Raw genomic sequence first — 18,738 nt, 5'->3', positions numbered from 1 at the left:
CTGGATTCCATCAACTACAGTGATTTGATGAAAGATGATCTCAATGAATTACAAGCCAATGGCTAAATCCAAATGGAATTTGAGATAGTGAAGCTTGAGAATTTCTGGTTGCTCAGCTAGCACCGTTTCCACAACTGGCAAAGACAGCGCTGGAGATCCTTGTGCCATTTGCGACTACATACTTGTGTGAGATAGGATTTTCATCACTCTTACAGATCAAAACAAAGGCCAGAAACTGCCTAAAATGCAGGTGATGACATGCGTGTGGCTAAAAAAATCCCAGGGCCAAACCAGCCTTAGGTCACCCTTAGGATTGGGGAAGAGCAAAGGTGCTATAACAGCTACCTCACTCCTCCTTCAGGTCCTGATTTGAGCAGTTTGGCTGGTCCTGAGGACTGGATCCCATATCTTTAAAAATACTTATTTCTGAGTTGTGTGGCTCCCTCACTGAAACATTTAAAGCTTTAGGGACAAATCGTGTCCTGGGTTGACTAAACGCAACGTTATTGAATCATTAGGCTTTTAAGTAATGGAAGGTAATGGGCTACATGGTTATAACCAACAACAGAATTTGGCACTTTAAATATATATACACCATACTTGCTGATCTAGATCTGGATGGTGTCAAAGTTAGTATCCTGGATTACAGTATTTAATTAAACCTCATTGTGGCCTGGATTCAAATTTGGATCCTGAACCCAAAACAAAATTGTGGCAATCCACCCATCTGCCTCTGACTCTTCCCTAGCACTTCACTTCTGTGTTGCTTCTTCTTACAATATCCTCCCAGTCTTGGGGTCCTCATTCAGTAATGCTCTCCTCTGAGACAGAGCACCGCAGTACTCTAGTTAATACCGGTTGCTGATTGCTTCCAAGTGCTATTTCAATGGGACTGCCTGGTCAGACTGCCATTACCCCCTTCCAAGTTTTGGGATGTTTTCTACATTTTTAAATATATTGTTTTCAATTACAACACAGAATACAAAGTGTACGATGCTCACTTTATATTAATTTTTATTACAAATATTTGCAATATAAAAAACAAAAGAAATAGTATTTTTCAATTTACCTAATAAAAGTACTGTAGTGCATTCTTTTTATCGTGAAAATTGAACTTACAATGTAGAATTATGTATAAAAAAATAACTGCATTCAAAAATAAAACAATGTAAAACTTTGAGCCTACAAGTCCACTCACTCCTACTTCACGTTCAAACAAGTTTTTTAAAATTTGCAGGAGATAATGCTGCCTATTTCTTGCTTACAATGTCACCTGAAAGTGAGAACAGGCATTCGCATGGGACTGCTGTAGCTGGCATTGCAAGATATTTATGTGCCAGATATGCTAAACAAGAAGCAGGCAGCACTATCTCCTGTAAATGTAAACAAACTTCTTGGTCTTAGCTGAACAAGAAGTAGGACTGAGTGGACATGTATGCGCTAAAGTTTTACATTGTTTTGGTTTTGAGTGCAGTTATGTAACAAAAAAAAAATCTACATTTGCAGGGGCAGCGAGTTGTATGGGCCCGTGGTGCCCGGGCTCCAACAATATTCAGGATCCAGCTTCACCAATGTTTGGAGCTGGGTTTCTCCCCCAGTCCCACCTGCAGCCCCCACGGCCTCCCCTAAGTGTCCCCTGGCCCCACTTGCTGCTCCCGATGCTCCTGCTCTGCTGGCTCTGATTCTGCTCTGCTGGCTCCTGACATCAACTGCTGCCACAGAGTCCTAGTCTCCCCCATCCACTAGTGGCAGGGCAGGCTGCCCTTACCCTGCCCTTCTACTTTGGACCTTTCCCTCTTCCGGCAGGACCATCCACCAGCACAGGGTGATCCCCCCGCCCACAGTCACTGCTCCTGCCCCATGCTGGGCAAGTGGCAGCCCCATCCCCAACCCCCAGCGAGGCTACAGCAACACGAGAGGAGACCACACGTGATGGCAGCCTCCCACCCCAGCACCCACCACAGGGGAGGTGAGGGGGCTTCCTGGACCTGAGAGGGGCCCTAGGAGCACACGCAGTGACAGTGGTGCAAGGTGAGTGTGCTGCCAGGGGGGAGAGGGTGGCCCCTCCCCCAGAGCTCACTGCTGCCGGTGGGGAGAGGGCTAGGGGGAGTCCTCCTCCCTGACCCCAGTCCCAGGGCAGCCTGCCTGCATTCCAAATTCATCCCCAGGCCTGCCCCACCCCAGAGCCTGCACCCCTAGCCAGAGCGCTCACCTCTCCACACCCCAAACCTCTGCCCAGCCCTAAGCCCCTCCCACACCCCAAAACTCTCACCCTGAGCCACACCCCACAGCCCTCACCCCATCCTGCATCCAAACTACCTCCCACAGCCTGCAACCCCTCCCTCTGCACCCCGTCCCGCACAACCATCCCCTGCCCCTGCCTGAAGCCTGCACCCAGCACCCAAACTCTATCCCAAAGCCTGCACCCCAGACCCCCTCCTCCTACCCAACCTCACTCCCAGAGCCCAGCCTCTCACCCCTTCTGCACCCAAACTCCGTCCCAGAGCCTGCACCCCTCCTGCATCCCAATTGCCAGCCCCAGACCAGGGCCTATGCCCCAGACCTCCTCCCCCACCCAAACTCTCTCCCAGAGCCTTAGGCAGGTGGGGGCAGAGTTTTGGGGGGGGCAGATTCTGAGCACCACCAAAATTTCTACAAACTTGCCACCCCTGTACATTTGTAAGTTACACTTTCATGATAAAGAGATTGCACTACACTACTTGGTGAATTGAAAAATACTATTTTATCATTTTTACAGTGCATATATTTGTAATAAAAATAATTATATAAAATGAGAACTGTACACTTCGTATTCTGTGTTGTAATAGAAATCAATATATTATAAAATGTAAAAAAAAATCTAAAAATATTTGATAAAATTTAATTGGTATTCTATTGTTTAACAGTGTGATTAATCACGATTAATTTTTGAGTTAATGGAGGGAGTTAACTGTGATTAATTGACAGCTCTAGTTTTTTCCCATTGGTGCTAACCAGCAAGAATCAAGACACATGTAGGAGCAAGAGGGAGCTCAGTCCACTCCCTGGGTGGACTAGCCTTCTCTGCTGGAACCACCTTCTTGGGAACCCTTCCAGGGGTTGAACTGAGCATGACTTCACCTTCCAAACCCCAGAAAATGAAATTGGCCTTTGCCAAGTTTAGAATGCAGAAGACAGTCAGATATAGAACCCTGAATCCAAACCTATGAATTCCAGAGATATTTCAATCCACCGCTTGAGACCAGGCCCATCTGTAGATTAACTGTAAGCGTACGGACCTTCAGATCCCCTAAAGTAATGAATTTACAGCAAAACTGACCACAAAAAATGCAAAGCAGGTCTGTGGAGGACTGAAAGCTGGTCATTAAGAACTTTTAGCTAGGCTTAGATCTTGAGAGCCCCAAAACCCTGTTGAGATTTAGAAACATTGTTTCTGCCAAGTTGCCTAGCAATTGCACAGTATTTCATATTTCAGAAAAGCTGCAATGGTAACACGATCTCAATCAATGCAAGTCACAGAAAGGATAATTTTAGGAGCCATCATCAAGTGATACAGTATCTACTGAATGAAGGGATAGTAAGGCAGCTGTTCGGCTATAGCAACATTATTCCAAATCAGTTCACTGGCCAAGGTAACCTACAGTGGGTGAGTTTCCATACTGACTGGAAGAAAAGTAACAAGTGCACACAAAAGAAGGAATGGGTGAGAAGAGGAATGAAAATGGGGGGAGAGGAAGGTTCCTCTTACTGTTTCACATTGCACAATAGTTATATATGAAGAGAACAGTAATAAAGTTGACAGGCTTTACAGAACAACAGCTATCCACTTAGTTTTCTGAGACAGAGGAAAGCAGTATTTGGTAGCAAGAAAACAATGGGAAATAGGGTGAACACAAAGTTTGATTTATGTGAGTTTTGCTCATTGCCTAAAATTGTGGGGAAAGAAGTGAATGGTCCCATGGTCCAATTTCTATATTCTTAGCGCAAGATTCTGATCTCAGTTACACTGGTGTTGATCTGCAGTGACTGTACTGAAGTCAGTGGAGTTACTCCAGATTTACATCCCTTTCATTGAGCTCAGAACCTGGCCTTGAGTATCAAACTTTTGTGTACTTATGCCTGTGAAGCAGCACGCTACTTGGTGAGTTTGTATCCTCATTAGAATTGTATATTTGGTTTCCCAGTTATATTAAATCACACCTGGAAACATTTACTATTTCAACAAGCCAGGCACAAACCTCAGAATCAGAGAACCCTGATCGGCTCACTGAGGCCCATTCCCACTATTCTTCACTGAGCAGAACTAAATCACAGGAGAGAATCTCTCTCATAATGTTTATTTTCTGTATATTTGTTTGTTTTTCTTAGTTTCATTTTGTGAGAACCCATAAAAACCCAAGATGGGAACATGTGAACTCAGGAGACTCCTAACACAAAGAGGACTGGCTCTGAGAGGCAGGATATGACAGCTGAGGTGCAATACTATTCTTTGCCAACACAAGACTTGCTGTGTCTTATGCTTTAAATATATATATATATTGACATGTTCCTCATAGTCCTGGTTATGGAACACACAAAATGTTCCACATGTTTTGCTCTAGCTCAGAAAGAGACTGAATCAAGGTTCCAGATCGTTGAAAAACTCACTACATGGGACAGTGGAAGGAAAACTTTGCAAAGTTCCCCTTGCTGACTCTTCCTCAGATCACACCATGCAGTTGTTAGGGTAGGGCATGCATACCTGGCATTTTTGCCTAGGTGAAGACAGTGAGCATCTCACAGAATATGCCTGAGGCACAAGGTTTCACCAAAAACCCTGTACTTCTGCATTCTGCACTCTTCAAACTAGCACTCTGGCAGTGCAGCTCCAATGAAGTCCAGCTGCCACGTCTTCCTCTCCTAGATGCTGCTGTAGGAACATCCCCTCAATGGCTAATTAACTTTTCTGTATATTCCCCAGGGGGCTGGTGGAAGGACAATACAGTGCATCACCCATACAGAGATCGTAGGCCCCATGGAAGTCAGAGGGAATTTTTCTATTGACTTCAATTGGGCCATAATTTCATGCCTAAACTCAAAGAGGGTTTTTCATGGTTCCAAGCATGGAGAGGAAGAAGCTGCACTGTGAAGACAACTGATTCTCCCCCTTCCCCATCTCTCACACACACACGGAAAGAGAAAAATTCACACCCAGATCACAGTGGCATGATCTGGCCCAAAGTTTGGAAATATTTGGTTTGAAAATCATGCTCAGTCTGAAACCAACTGGGTCATGAGGGAAAGGAAAATAAGAGAGAGTCTGTAGAAAAGAAATATATGTTTTACCTCAGTAGCAGTGCTCTGGTTGGCTCCATTTTCCAGCAGATATTTTACCACGTCAATGTGGTTCTCTTGAGCTGCCATGTATAAAGGAGTGAAACCATTCTAGGAAAAAGCACAATAGGCAACAATATAGTAAGCTTTGTACATAAAACATGTTAAAGACCCCAAATAGCAAAAATATCTTCTGAGAACAGCACTTTTCTCTACTGATAAAAAGAAACGAGGTTGCACTTCTGTATTAATGAGATATACTGAAGGCACAGAATGCATTTCTATGTTCCTTAAAAAGTCAAAAAGCTTCACTCTCAGGACAGCAAAAAACAAATATTAAGAAGCAATTTTAAAATGTCAATGTATCTGCTGCTTTGCAATGATTTGGAAACTCTATACATCCTTTCACAGCTAGCATGCTTTGGAATATTTTCCCCATACTCTTAGGACAACTCAGTATACATTGGGAATGTTCATTATTATACTACTACAACTATTTTGCCCCTCTTATGGAACAGGAATGTAATATTAGCAATAAAGTTTTAAGAAAGCTGACAAGGAAGCAAGAATTTCCCTTTATTTACTACTTTATTTTTTAACCAAAGACTTCTCACTAGAGACCATAAACACCTGCCTCAAAAGAAACCAAGCAGAGATGGCAGAGTTTTAGAATAATACATATAATTTCACAATATATAAAATAATGCAAACCACCAAACATAAAAAACCCAACACTGCAGAGCTCCAATTGACTACACAGTAAGACTGTCTAAGTATAAACTCATCTAGAAATATCCTAAGGTACTCAGAAGAAACCATGCTGGCAAAATAGCATGTCTTTTTGATGGCTTTTTCCAGTTGGTAGCTAAGAAGGCCACATAATTATAGGCTGATATACCAGAAACATATGCCTTGTCTCCACTTTAAAATATCTCAGGGCTTGTCTACACTTAAAATGCTACAGTGTACACACTCCCGTTAGTATAGAACCACCCTTACTATAACTCTATATTGCCTACTGTTTTAAGAAGGCCACATAATTATAGGCTGATATACCAGAAACATATGCCTTGTCTCCACTTTAAAATATCTCAGGGCTTGTCTACACTTAAAATGCTACAGTGTACACACTCCCGTTAGTATAGAACCACCCTTACTATAACTCTATATTGCTTAACTGTCTTGCACTTATGCTGCACCTTTCTCCATGGTTAGTAATTTAACAGAAACTCATTCAAAAAATAAAGGACACACATCCTGATATTGAATATCATACTCTTCTTTTAAGTCCCACCTGGCATCAGAAGCTCAGGATCAAGCAGCCAACTGTGAAAGTGCTTCTAGGTCAAATTCTCCACTCGCTTACATCCATGCATCATCATTCACTTAACTGGTGTTTCCAGGGGATTGAAGGGCAGAATTCAGCCCAGTAACAAGAAACAGTCTACATCTCTCTATTTGCTGAACAAAGGCAAATGACTAAAGATAAATAATTTTGAATGGACAGTTTACAAGATACTTGAAGAGACCCTACGGTATTTCCTGGCTGATCTTTTCATCTGCTCTTTTGCAACTGTCCATCCTGGCCTGTGCATGGCATGTGCACCATAACAAACATATATACTTTTCGCCTACCAACTAGTGGAGTTGGGGAGATGGTCATTCTTTATTAGGTCAAGCCAAACTATGAAGATATGAAATCCCTTGTGCTTATGACAATAAATAAATCACTGCTGGATTTCAAACAATAATCTATAGACAATGCCCTCCAACTCAGCAGCCTCTTCTGCTCCTGGCTTCTATTGTTTTACAATCCTGTTCCACCATACAGAGCCTGCCAGAATCAAATGAAGTCATACCTATTGGTGCATTCATTTAGTATGGCACAATGGGCCCTGATTAGAGCTGGAGTGAGCAGGTAACAGGGACTAAAGCAGTATTTAAAAACTTGTATTTGGCAGAACAGCAAAAGAAAGCAGCAGGAGAATATACTGTGTAAGCATTTTGGTTGTCCCCGTAGACCTGGATGCGCGCACAGCATCAACTTATACTAGGTATAGTTAATGGAAATTTACCACACCCTAGGATCAGTGTCTAATATTTATTAAAAGCTCACACTGTACAATTATAGTCTTTCCTTTTTATTTTCATGGATTTTATCCCATTTGTAAAATCCTGACGTTATTGAATACTAAGAAATACGTACACCAGCATCATCCTAGAAATGTGTGGAAATAAAGCATTTTCAAACGAGAGTGAAACAATTTGTCCAAAAGCTCAGCAGAAGAGTTTTGCCAACTAAGTTTCCTAGTTCTGGAGCAGGACCAGGATAATAAAACTCTCGATTAGAGGAGGCTATAGTCATCCCATACATGACCCGGTCGTTTAGCACCAGGAGGTGTATAATGCATCTCTACATAGTGCTGATGATGACCTACAGAGTTTCTATCACACTGAGGAAACTCATCATTTATAGCAGTAAGTTTGCCATAATCATGGCGAAAGCCACAGGGGTTGTGGGGAAGGAAATACTTACACATTAAATTATGCTTATTGGTTAATATTTTTTCCTTAAGCTTCCACTGAATTAAGATGAATCAACATTCCTAGTGTCATTCATCCTCAATACTATAAATATGATTAAAGTGCAGAATCCCTTAGAGAAACATTTAGTGCTAACTCCTGTGGTCATTATTTCTAGCCACTTCTCTACGCATATAGACATGGCAGTGGAATACAATGGTGCCTTTATACAATATAAAGTATTTATCTTACAGTTTTATAAATTCCCTTGGGAAAAACACTGGCCAGTAAAGACTTTATGAAAAATGCTCCAGTGCTCCAATATGTAAAAAGGAGTACTTGCTTTGAAAGCTGATATTATCTGAGCTTGCATAGATAATATGCAGTAAGTAAAATACAAGACAGAGTTATATATATTTATATATGGGTGTCCCTCTGTGCAAATGCTGCCTTACTCTGGTAGGGGACCCTTAGCTCACTTAAGATCAGGATTTGCACTTCAGGGCTTGATCATCAGAGGTGCTGAGTACCTACAACTCTCATTGACTTTTGAAAACTGGTTCGTCACATTTAAACATTCAAAACTTTAAAACTACTGCACTGATTTTCTTCAAAATCTAGCTTGTTTTGAGATCACACAGAGGCAAGGTGTGATTTGCCCTCTCTGAGACACAGAGGATCTTGGCATTCCACTGGGTGGCTGTGTTCCTCTATATTGTCTGAGTCTCTTGCACCTCTGCCCTAAATCACTTGCAGCACAGGTCTGTTGTATCCCTGCAAGGGATTACCCTGTAAGGAAGTTCCCCAGAAAGAATGGATCTTCTATAGGAAAGTTGGTATAGTCCCTTGATGGATTCATTTTCCTATGCTGTTTCAGATAGGTGCAAGGGTAGTGAAATATGTCTGCCCCAGCCCCCAATCCACAAAGAGTTATACATGGAGGTTGAGGGTGGGGGGAAGAGGATGGTGCTGTGGACCTCAATTTTTGCATGAGGCATGGGAGATCTGTGTGTGGATCGTAAAAGAACAATGTCTTATTAAGCCTTAGAAATAAAGCCATATTTTAAGAAACTTGTCTCTGGTTTATGAGGCCCTTAATCTGGCATAATCTATATCAAGATTTGGCCCCCAAATTGGATAACAGTATTTTAAAATGACCAGGAAAAGGGAAAAATGCACTTCATTTTGTTTCTTTGTGAAGGCCTGAAATATGGTTTTGTGTTTTGTAAATGTAGTTTTGGTATTTGAAAAAACAGTCTGTGATCTTGAAATCAAATACTGAATCACAATGCCTATGCATAAGGCAACAGAGCTAAGGTTTCACTTTAATTCTGGTATATCTGGATGTTTTAGTATTTATCCATGAAGCTTTAAATCTTAATGTAGGGGTTTTCCAGTTAAAAGTCAGGAAATGCCACGGTAAAAGTAGCATGCACAAACTTAACTGCTTCCCTTTGTCATATAGCACAAGGCCACATACTAATTCTCAAACAGGACAATAAAATATGATACTAAATTTTATACAACATTAATAGATGCATATGTAGCAAAACTACAACAGTCAACAGGGACAGATCCCTGATCCTCCTGCACCAAAAGCACAAGGCAGTGCCCCTTGAACCTCACCTAGGTTTGTATTGCATTCTCTGAGGGCTGGATCCTGCACCAATGAAGTCAATGGGAGTTTTGCCCTTGATTTCAATGGGACCAGGATTCAGGCCACCTTCTCTATGTGGGCCAGTCATTTGGCAATGTGTTACATGCAGTAGCCGGTAGGGGTGTGGTGTCTAGACCCTAAGATAATGAGATACTTAGAAAGGTCTATGACACACACACACACAAACATAACAGAATCCTGCTGATCTGCAGCATACCCTATAATTCCAGTAAAAAAATTAATGGTATCCCTCCACTTCTCAGAATACATGTAATGAGGTCTCATATTGCTTTGACATTATCATTACAAAGACAGTAAAAATAGGACATTTACTAGAATAATATGAAGTTATGATGAAGAATTAAAACTCCATAAATGGAGTACATTTTGTTATACATTATCCTTGGAGGGTTCCCCCCCACAATATTTGCTCATTTGCTTGCTCATTTGGGAAAATAAGTAGTTCCCTATAGCTCTCTAAGTCACTCATGGAAATTACTGAGGCTTTATATTTATGCCTCCAAATACTGCACCATTAAACCAGCCTCAGGCCTTTGATGAAGAACACCAATGTTCAAGCAATCTGAGTGAACGTGGATTTTAGAGCACTTAGGAAAATTGTCTGTTAAACAGAAAGCTTGTCTCAATTGTAATTATAGAGGAGTTACCACCTCATTATAATAACTATACATGTGATAATATATGGGGGGGAGTCTGTCTCTTCTATCCTAATTCTGACGTTTCCTTTAAAATGAGATATTATATCAGAGTTAATAGCATTTCTCATAATGAAATGTCCAGTGCTACTGGTACTAATGAATGTATCCAACATACTTTAAAAGCCTACAGACTCTGTATGAAATGGTGACAGCAGATCAATGGCATCACTGGGGGAGTGGGAAATGACTGTTGTCTAATGCAGTTGTTTGCCTACAATGAATGCTCTTCTCTTCAATTAATGCTCAAAAAGTAATTACCCATTTGCAGGTCAATGCGATCATCAGATTGCCCTTTACAGACTAGCTGCAATTCAAACAAACGGAACAGGATTCCTGCAGTGATCTCAGTGTACCATGTTTTGGCTTATTCCTGTTCTCTGCCTCTCCAATTTACTGCATATCTTTTTTCAGCTCTTTGCTCAGTATCAAACTAATGACAAGTCTTTGAGACAAGCTCTCAAATGAAAATGAATGATATCCTTTCTGGAGAAAAACCTTTACCACATCTGTTTAACTCTATTTTAAAACATTTTTCAAAGAAGGATGCAATCCTCATATATTGCCTATAGAAAAGGCATATCTGATGTATTTTGATGGTCTGCACTAGGAGTCAGGAGACTTGAGTTCTACTCTTGTTTTTTCCACAGGCCTGATGTGTGACTTTGTGCAAATGACTTCACCTCTGCGTGCCTATTTCCCTTCCTACACTTTGTCTTATCTATCTAAATTATAATGTCCGGATAGAGACTCTCAGTATGGGTTTCAGATGGTATCTAGCCTGACAGAGCCCTGACCTTGTTTGGGACCTCTAACTGCTACTGTGACAATTTTGTCACAGTTTTGCTGCACCTCACAAAGTAAGTTTACTTTCCTGACTGGCACCATTCTTCAATATGTCACAATTCTCTCCCTGGTACACTGTTATAGGTAGGGCCCTACCAAATTCATGGCTGTGAAAAATGTGTCATGGACTGTAAAATCTGGTCTCTCCCACGAAATCTGGCTATGGGGGGAGAGGAGGGGTTGCAGTATTGCCACCCTTATTGTTGCATTGCCTTCAGAGCTGGGCAGCCAGAGAGCAGTGGCTGCTGGCCAGGCACCCAGCTCTGAAGGCAAAGCCACCGCCAGCAGCAGCAGCACAGAAGTCAGTGTGGCATGGAGGGTTGTCACTTTTCAGTGGTCAGGGACGGACTTACTGGCGGGTGACGTGGGCGACTGCCCAGGGCACTGTGGTCGAGGGGAGCTGTGATTATCCACCCCCCCCACACACACACACCCAGCCCAAGGCCCCTTTAAGATCCACCTCCGCTGGCAGTGCAAAAGTAAGAGTGGCAATACCACACCATCCCACCCTCACTTCTGCAGTGCTGCTGCAGTGATGCTGCATTCAGAGCTGGGTGTCCAGCTAGCAGCTGCCACTCTGTCCATCTCTGAAGGCAGTGCCACTGCCAGCAGCAGCACAGAAATAAGGGTGCCAGTACCATGACTCCCCTATAAAAGCCTCCCCCCTAACACACACAGTCTCCTTTTGGGTCAGGAGTCCCATGGTTACAACACTGTAAAATTTCAGATTTAAATATCTGAACCTGTGAAATTTAAGATTTTAAAAATCCTATGACTGTGAAATTTATTAAAATGGACAGTGAATTAGGTAGAGCTCTAGTTATAGGGTTAAGAAAACTGCTCTGGTCTTATGCTAGTGGCAGCCACTTTCCACACTGTGTGTTGGCTCAGCTGTGCTGGCTGGCGGGTGTCCGTGTGCGTAGGGAGGGGGCAGAGCCAAGATGTAGCCAATTCTCAATGCCATCCTGCCCATTTCCTGTCCATCTGCATGGGAGGGAGTATAGCATCCCAATGAAGGGATTATATGCTAATGATGTAGGGCAAATCCTGCATTCATTCAACTCCATGGGAGCACTGATAGACATAATGAATGCACGATTTGACCTGTAAACACAAGTCTTACAGATGTTATGTCACTATAAGCCAAATGAAGAGTCAGTTCTTTAATAGACTGAGGGGATTGGTGGTGGATGGCTCCATGAAAGAATCAAAATGCTCAGAATTCTGATAACTTTTGTTTTGCATTATACTCAAGAGTATTATTCTCAGCCAATCTAAAAATAAATTCCTCATAAGAGGATTTTACCTCAACAGGACAGATTCTCTCTCTCTTAAAGGGTGAATTAAGGACAGATAACGCACTTTATCTGTCAATTTCCTGGGTTTTATTAGTTTATGTCAATATCTGATATACCAGGGTTTTTAATGTTCTATTTCCTTGCTTTTTCCATAATTAAAAAGGCATTTTTCATAAAATATTATATTACTTACATATTTTTCAAGAGAATGATCTCTTCAAACATTCAATTCACATTCAAACCAATATCTGTGAATACACATTATTTCTACGGATAAATATACATTTAAGATCACCAGTCATATTTACTGTCAGAGTTCTGCACACAGATTAACAGTACAATAAATTATATAAATTAAGGGATTATTTTTCAGTCTTGGGTCCCTGAAATTAGGCAGCTAAATCCATACTTATCCATTTAGATAAGTGTGAAGGGAGGGGGTAGATTTTCCAGGGTTCTGAGCACCAGCAACTCCCATTAACCTACAAATACATTTTTACTTTAATGGGACATGCAGATAGTAAGTGTCTTGATTTGCAGAGCCACAGAAGTAGGTGCCTACCTTTGTGAGTTTGAAAATTTTTGGGCAAAGGTCTAACCACCCTGTTCATCTGGGCCCCAATTTAGCAAACCACTTGACTATGCTAACTGAAATTCTGGCCCACTGCAGCTAATGGGAAAATTCCATTTGACTTCAGTGGAGCCAGGATTTCACCCATAAAGTGAACAGAACTACTCTTCTGCTTAAAGTTAAGGATACGCTCAAGTGCTTTGCTGAATAGAGATGGGACTGCTCACATGCTTAAAATTAAGCATGCGTTTTGCTATGTTTGGACCTTGATCTTCAAGGGAAATGACACCACAAGACAAAGCACTGTTACTGCACCTAAGAATTGTGTAGGATGCCATTGCTCAGAGCAGAGTTATACCACTTTTATTAAAACGCTGGAATTAAACCACTGTTGTGTGTCCACACTGGGTTCCTTATGATGGTGGAGTGCATCCACAATCATCAGCTCTTGCAATAGCAGACAGCAGTGCATTGTGGTAGCTATCCCACTGTGCAACTGGCCTCATGGTACTTTGGGAAGAGGTTTCAATGCCTCAGGGGGCAGGCACAGAGTCACATGATGCAGGTTTCCCAATTCCATTGTTCCATGGGCATCCTACTACATTGCCAGTTGCTTTTCAACTGAAGTGGGAGGGAGGGAGTGTGTGTGTATGGAGGTGGGGAAAGAGAGAGACTGTGTGTTTTGGGGGACAGAGAACGTGTCAGCATGCTGTCTTGTAAGTTCAGACAGCAGCAAGAAGCAACCAGTCCTGAGGCAAGAGGAGGGGGAAACCCTGACATCAGCCTCTGCCTCTCTCCTTGGGCTCTCTGCACAGCACTCTCTCTCTCTCTCTCTCTCTCTCTCTCTCTCTCTCTCTCACACACACACACACACACACACACACACACACCTCTGCCTCTGTGTTCAACAGCACGAGCATTCCACATTAATGGTCTGCTTTGTGTCCCAGAGCAGACCAGCCTAGCATGCAATGGCTGTCAGAAACGGAGCTTTGAAAGGGGAGGGGCGCATGTCTCCGGGGCAGCTGAGTTCAAAACAATGAGCAGAGCGGTCACTTGAGGCATTATGGGACAGCTCCAGAGGCCAATTACAGTGCAGAAAGCAATCAAGTGTCTACACTGGCAACCGAGTGCTGGAGTTTCTGTGCAAATAGCCTTACGACTCACATTGAGGTGTTTTTTTTGCAGCGCTGCAACTGAGGAGTTTCTGCGCACAAAGTGGCATAACAGTGTGTACACGTCTGCAGTCTGAGCACAAAAACCTGCTTTACTGCGCAGAAACTTGCCAGTACAGACAAGCCCTTAGTCAGTTTCTCTCAACCTCAAGGAATGCAAATCATCTGCTATGATAAAGCAAGAGATGAGATGTGGAAAAGATGTTTTCTTATACATTCTGTTACTATGCCAGGTAAAAAGAATGAAGGACATACAAACAAAAAACATGTTTAGATCATAACATCTTACATTTACAGGTTGACCATATTTCCCTATGCTGAATACAGGACACCTGGTAAAATTACTCATATTCAAGTGAGTTCAACGGCAATCAATCAGAACTATGCAGTACAAACATTCAAATTATCATCAAGCTGACTGAGCCCCCATTAAAAAGAAATACTACGTAGTTGATTTTTTTATTTACCTTCTTATCTGTAAGGCTTTAGGGTTCACACATGGAGGGGTGACACACACACCCCTCCCTCCCACACACGAGAGGTGACACACACAACTGTACATTTTCGCATGGAGAGGGGTGACCGACCGATCTCACCCTCCCTGCCTGTGCTCTCCCCCCATCATGCCTGGCTGGGCCCCCTACGAACAGGGTGGAAATAGCTCTCCCCCCCCCCCCCCGCCTCTCCAGAGCTTAGCTGAGAGGCAGAGATGCTTCCCATGCCAGCGCTGTGCAGGTCTTTGGCACATGCAGGGCTCAGCTCCTCCTGGCCAGTGCTCTGGGCCAGAGAGGAAGGAGCCTGCTCGCCAGGCTATTGGTGAGCTGAACACTCCGACCAGAGGCTGGTTGTCTGCACAGCGCTGGGACTGGGATGAGCCCCACCAGTGGGGATATGGAGGAGCAGCAGGCCTGAGGGGGGTCGAAGTAGGGAGAAGACACGTAAAAGGCTGATATGTGGCAGAAGAGGTGCCATGTAACTGTCCCCCACCTGGTGCCTGCCCACACCCACCAGCCATCCACAGTGCAAAGCCAATGCTGTCTGAAATTGGGACAGGGCCCTGCTGGCCTAGAGCTGGCACGCAGTGAGGGTAGCATGGACAGACCAGCGGGGGCGAGCAGCCTGCCCCGCATGCTGCATCTTCGCCCTGCCACCAGCCTTGCATACCGAACCCCATCATCGGCCTCTGGACCCTCCCGCTCACTGCTCGTGGGCGGGAGGCCGGGGAGTAGGGATCTGGCCAGCAGCAGGACCTGCCAGTATTCTGGGTGGAGGAGGGGAAAGACACAAAATATGGGACAATTTGCCCATTTTTTAAGAAAAAATTGGGACACCCACAGGAAGGCTTAAATATGAGACTATCCCTTTAAAAACAGGACATCTGGTCACCCTATACATTTATATAGCTAACTCCTTTCACCAAGAGGGCCACAAAGCATTCCACAGACTTCTATGTCATTGTGTACAATGGAACAGATGGTTAACAGAGTAACCTAACACAATTTTTTTAAAGACATGACTGAAGCAAACCAGAATACTATATCTGACTGGAACAACAGAGAGGTGTTGGAATTTGCGCATAACACCTGGGCTAGCATGACTATGCCTGTGAAATGCACTGGTGGATCTTTAATGATGAGAAAAGGTCTGGACCTCAGTATTAAAACTCATCTGAAAGACTCGTTTTAGCAGCATTAAGCTCACTAAACAGCATGTTGGGTCATTGCTTCAGTACTAGGCCAGAAAAAAGAGTGTACATACTGAATCACTTCTGCCAGCATTTCCTGCAGCACACTTGGTTTTATTTCAGAAGCCCCCGCCTCAATTCAAGTACTGACCAGGTCTGATCCTGTTTAGTTTACAAGACATGATTAAATCACAGTCCAGAAATGACAGGAGGTCATACTGATGCTGGAATAAACAGCACTTCTCATTCTTCCTCGAGTTTTTCCGCTCTAAACATGTATAATTTTATTTCCTTAGGCTATCATACTCCACAAGTTAAATTAACATTGATAAGCTATAGGCTGGCATTAGGGAAATAAAAAGTGAGAAATCAAATATGTATTTTGAATTTTAGAAGGGACATGAGGCAAGTTAATTACAAGAATCAGTGCATGCACTCTCAGTGACTAATTAAAAAATTAGTGACAGTCATGAATTTAAAAAAATTAAAGAGCATGTGGAAGATTCACAAAAATTTCAAAGTTGATCAGATTTGGATAAAAAATATTTCACATTCACTTATATTGTTGTTGTGACTTTTAAAAAGCATCATATGGAAACATACAACTGTGTTTTCTTTTAAGTTCATTTCAACATCTATTAATTACAAACTAACCATGGCCAAAATTGACTATAGAGACAGACTTCTGGTCTTACACACCAAAACTAATGGAATAATTTGCTCCTTGGAATAAGTACTCATATTGTCCGATTTTAACTTTTAATCCTTTATTTTAAGACCCTATATGGGTACAATGACCTGAAATTGCTGCTGCTCAAAGTTCTGTGTGATTTTTGATCTAATGACCTACTTTATATCTTGTGGGCATTGTCTGTACGGATTTCTCACTGCCGCAAGACCTGAGTAATGGGTTGTGTGTAGCTGAGCTGCCCCAGGAACAGATCAGGAATCAGAACTGTGACTTTGAGAGGCACAATCTGATTCATGGTTCTAACCCTGCTCCAGCTGAAGTAATATGCATCAGTCTATAATTGGTCTGCATATGGAGTTCATTCCTTTACCTTTAACACCCATCTGTACAGGAGTGGAACTAGCAGATGCACAAAGGCTCCTCTCTCTCTCTCGCACCTCTACTGTGGGACGGAGAGCCCAAATAGGAACGTACGTGAGCTTTTTACACATTTTTCTCCCCCCATGTGGGAGCATACTTGAAGTCATAATCTGGCCCTAAGAATGGTGCAGTTTTGCCCTCTATACTGAACAGCCAGAAGATTTAAAATGAGCTCTGAATTTTAAATATCCTCTGATGCAACACTTCAGATAAAGGACTGTCATAAACAGATAGCTAAGGGTTAATGTCTCTTTCACCTATAAAGGGTTAACAAACAGTGACCTGCAAACACCTGAGCAGAGGACCAATCAGGAGACAAGATACTTTCAAATCTCGTGGAGGGAAGCCTTTGTTTGTGGGTTTTGGGTTTGGCTTTGGCTTTGTTCTCTCTGGGTCCTGGATGGGGCTAGAGGTGCAACCAGGTTTCTGCCAATCTCCCTGATACAGTCTCTTATCTATTCAGAATTGTAAGTAAGAAAAGGCGGTCATAGTCTTTTAATTTGTTTTTTTTCATTTGCATATGTGTACTTGCTGGAAGTAGCTTAAATTGTGTTTCTGCTGGAGAAAGTTTCTTTCTATTGTTTATAAGTTGAAAGACCCTGTAACTGTTTACCATCTAAAGTGCAGAGATAAACCTTTTACTTTTTTCTTTCTTTTTTATTAAAAGTTTTGCTTTTAAGACCTGTTGATTTTTCTCTCCTAATTAAGGCTCAAAGAAATTGAGTCTGTATATACCAGAGAATTGGTGGGAAGCAAGGAGGGAAAGGTAAATTTCCTCTTTGTGTTAGATTCAGGCAGCTTGAATCTGTATTGCCTCTGGGAGAGGGGGAGAGAGAAACTTGATCTCTCTGTGTTGTGTTTCAAGGAATTGATTCACGGTATCTCCTAGTGTACCCAGGCAGGAAAGATCTGGGAGGAGGTAAAGAGGTGGGAGGGAATGGTTTATTTCCCTTTGTTGTGAGACTCAAGGAATCTGGGTCTTGGGGTCCCCTGGGAAGGTTTTGGGGGGACCAGAGGGTATCAGGCCCTAAAAATTCCTGATTGGTGGCAGTGCTACAGAATCTACGCTGGTAATTAAGCTTAGAGGACTTTATGCTAGTGCCCATATCCTGGACGCTAAGGTCCAGATTTGGGAATTATACTATGACAAGGACAAATTATACTTAAAAATTAGGTAACAAATTCTCATATCCTTATTCATGTTGAGTAATACCTAAAACCTTAAGGAGTCCCACTGATTTCAAACAATTACTTGAGGACTAAGGTACCACTCAGCGTAAGAGTATGGGAATCTTTTCCATAGCGTCCACCCTAAGCAGCTAGCGCTGAAGTATTGCTTACTGTTATTCCGTGATTTATGTTCTGAGTGTGAGTCTTCATAAATTCAAGACTAGATTTTCATAACAACACTCACAAAGAGTAATACGCTACTCATTCACATAGTACTGCTGACAGAATTCTTATGGTCTGCATATTTTTGTGGGGCCCACCAATGCAGAAAAATGCAAATGAAATCTTCAGGGGGACACACATCTCTTCCCCTCCAGCAAGTCTGTTCCAGTGCGCCTGGAGCAGGCTCAGAGATGCAAATCACTGCAGAGGGAGAGGGGTTGGGCATGTGTGCCTGCATGGGAGACACTGATCACCATTGGGGCGCAGAGCTGGGTGTGTAAGTGCCAACAACCAAGACACACTCTGTCCCTCTCACTTGTTACTTGTGTGGAGGGGTAGGGCTTTTTTATTATGCAATAGGTAGACTCTGTCTGTGAGACAGAAATGTAGCAGCCTGCCTGCCTAGTAACATTGTTAATATTCCTATTCTTAGTTAATTGTTCCCATTCTCA

The 18,738-nt window shown here is 42.6% G+C and overlaps 1 protein-coding gene across 23 annotated transcripts in view; it reads right to left on the bottom strand.

Moving 5' to 3' along the window:
* Positions 1-18,738, bottom strand: part of ANK2 (ankyrin 2) — a 598,819-nt gene that overhangs the window by 151,814 nt on the left and 428,267 nt on the right. For all 23 annotated transcript variants that reach the window (XM_030564737.1, XM_030564739.1, XM_030564736.1 and 20 more), the window contains one exon: positions 5,326-5,424. In XM_030564737.1, the coding sequence (XP_030420597.1) occupies positions 5,326-5,424 (99 nt within the window). The remainder of the gene's footprint in view (positions 1-5,325; positions 5,425-18,738) is intronic.

This window comes from Gopherus evgoodei, chromosome 5 (assembly GCF_007399415.2).
Source record: "Gopherus evgoodei ecotype Sinaloan lineage chromosome 5, rGopEvg1_v1.p, whole genome shotgun sequence".
NCBI lineage: Eukaryota > Metazoa > Chordata > Testudines > Testudinidae > Gopherus > Gopherus evgoodei.
This window is presented reverse-complemented; position numbering and strand designations above follow the sequence as displayed.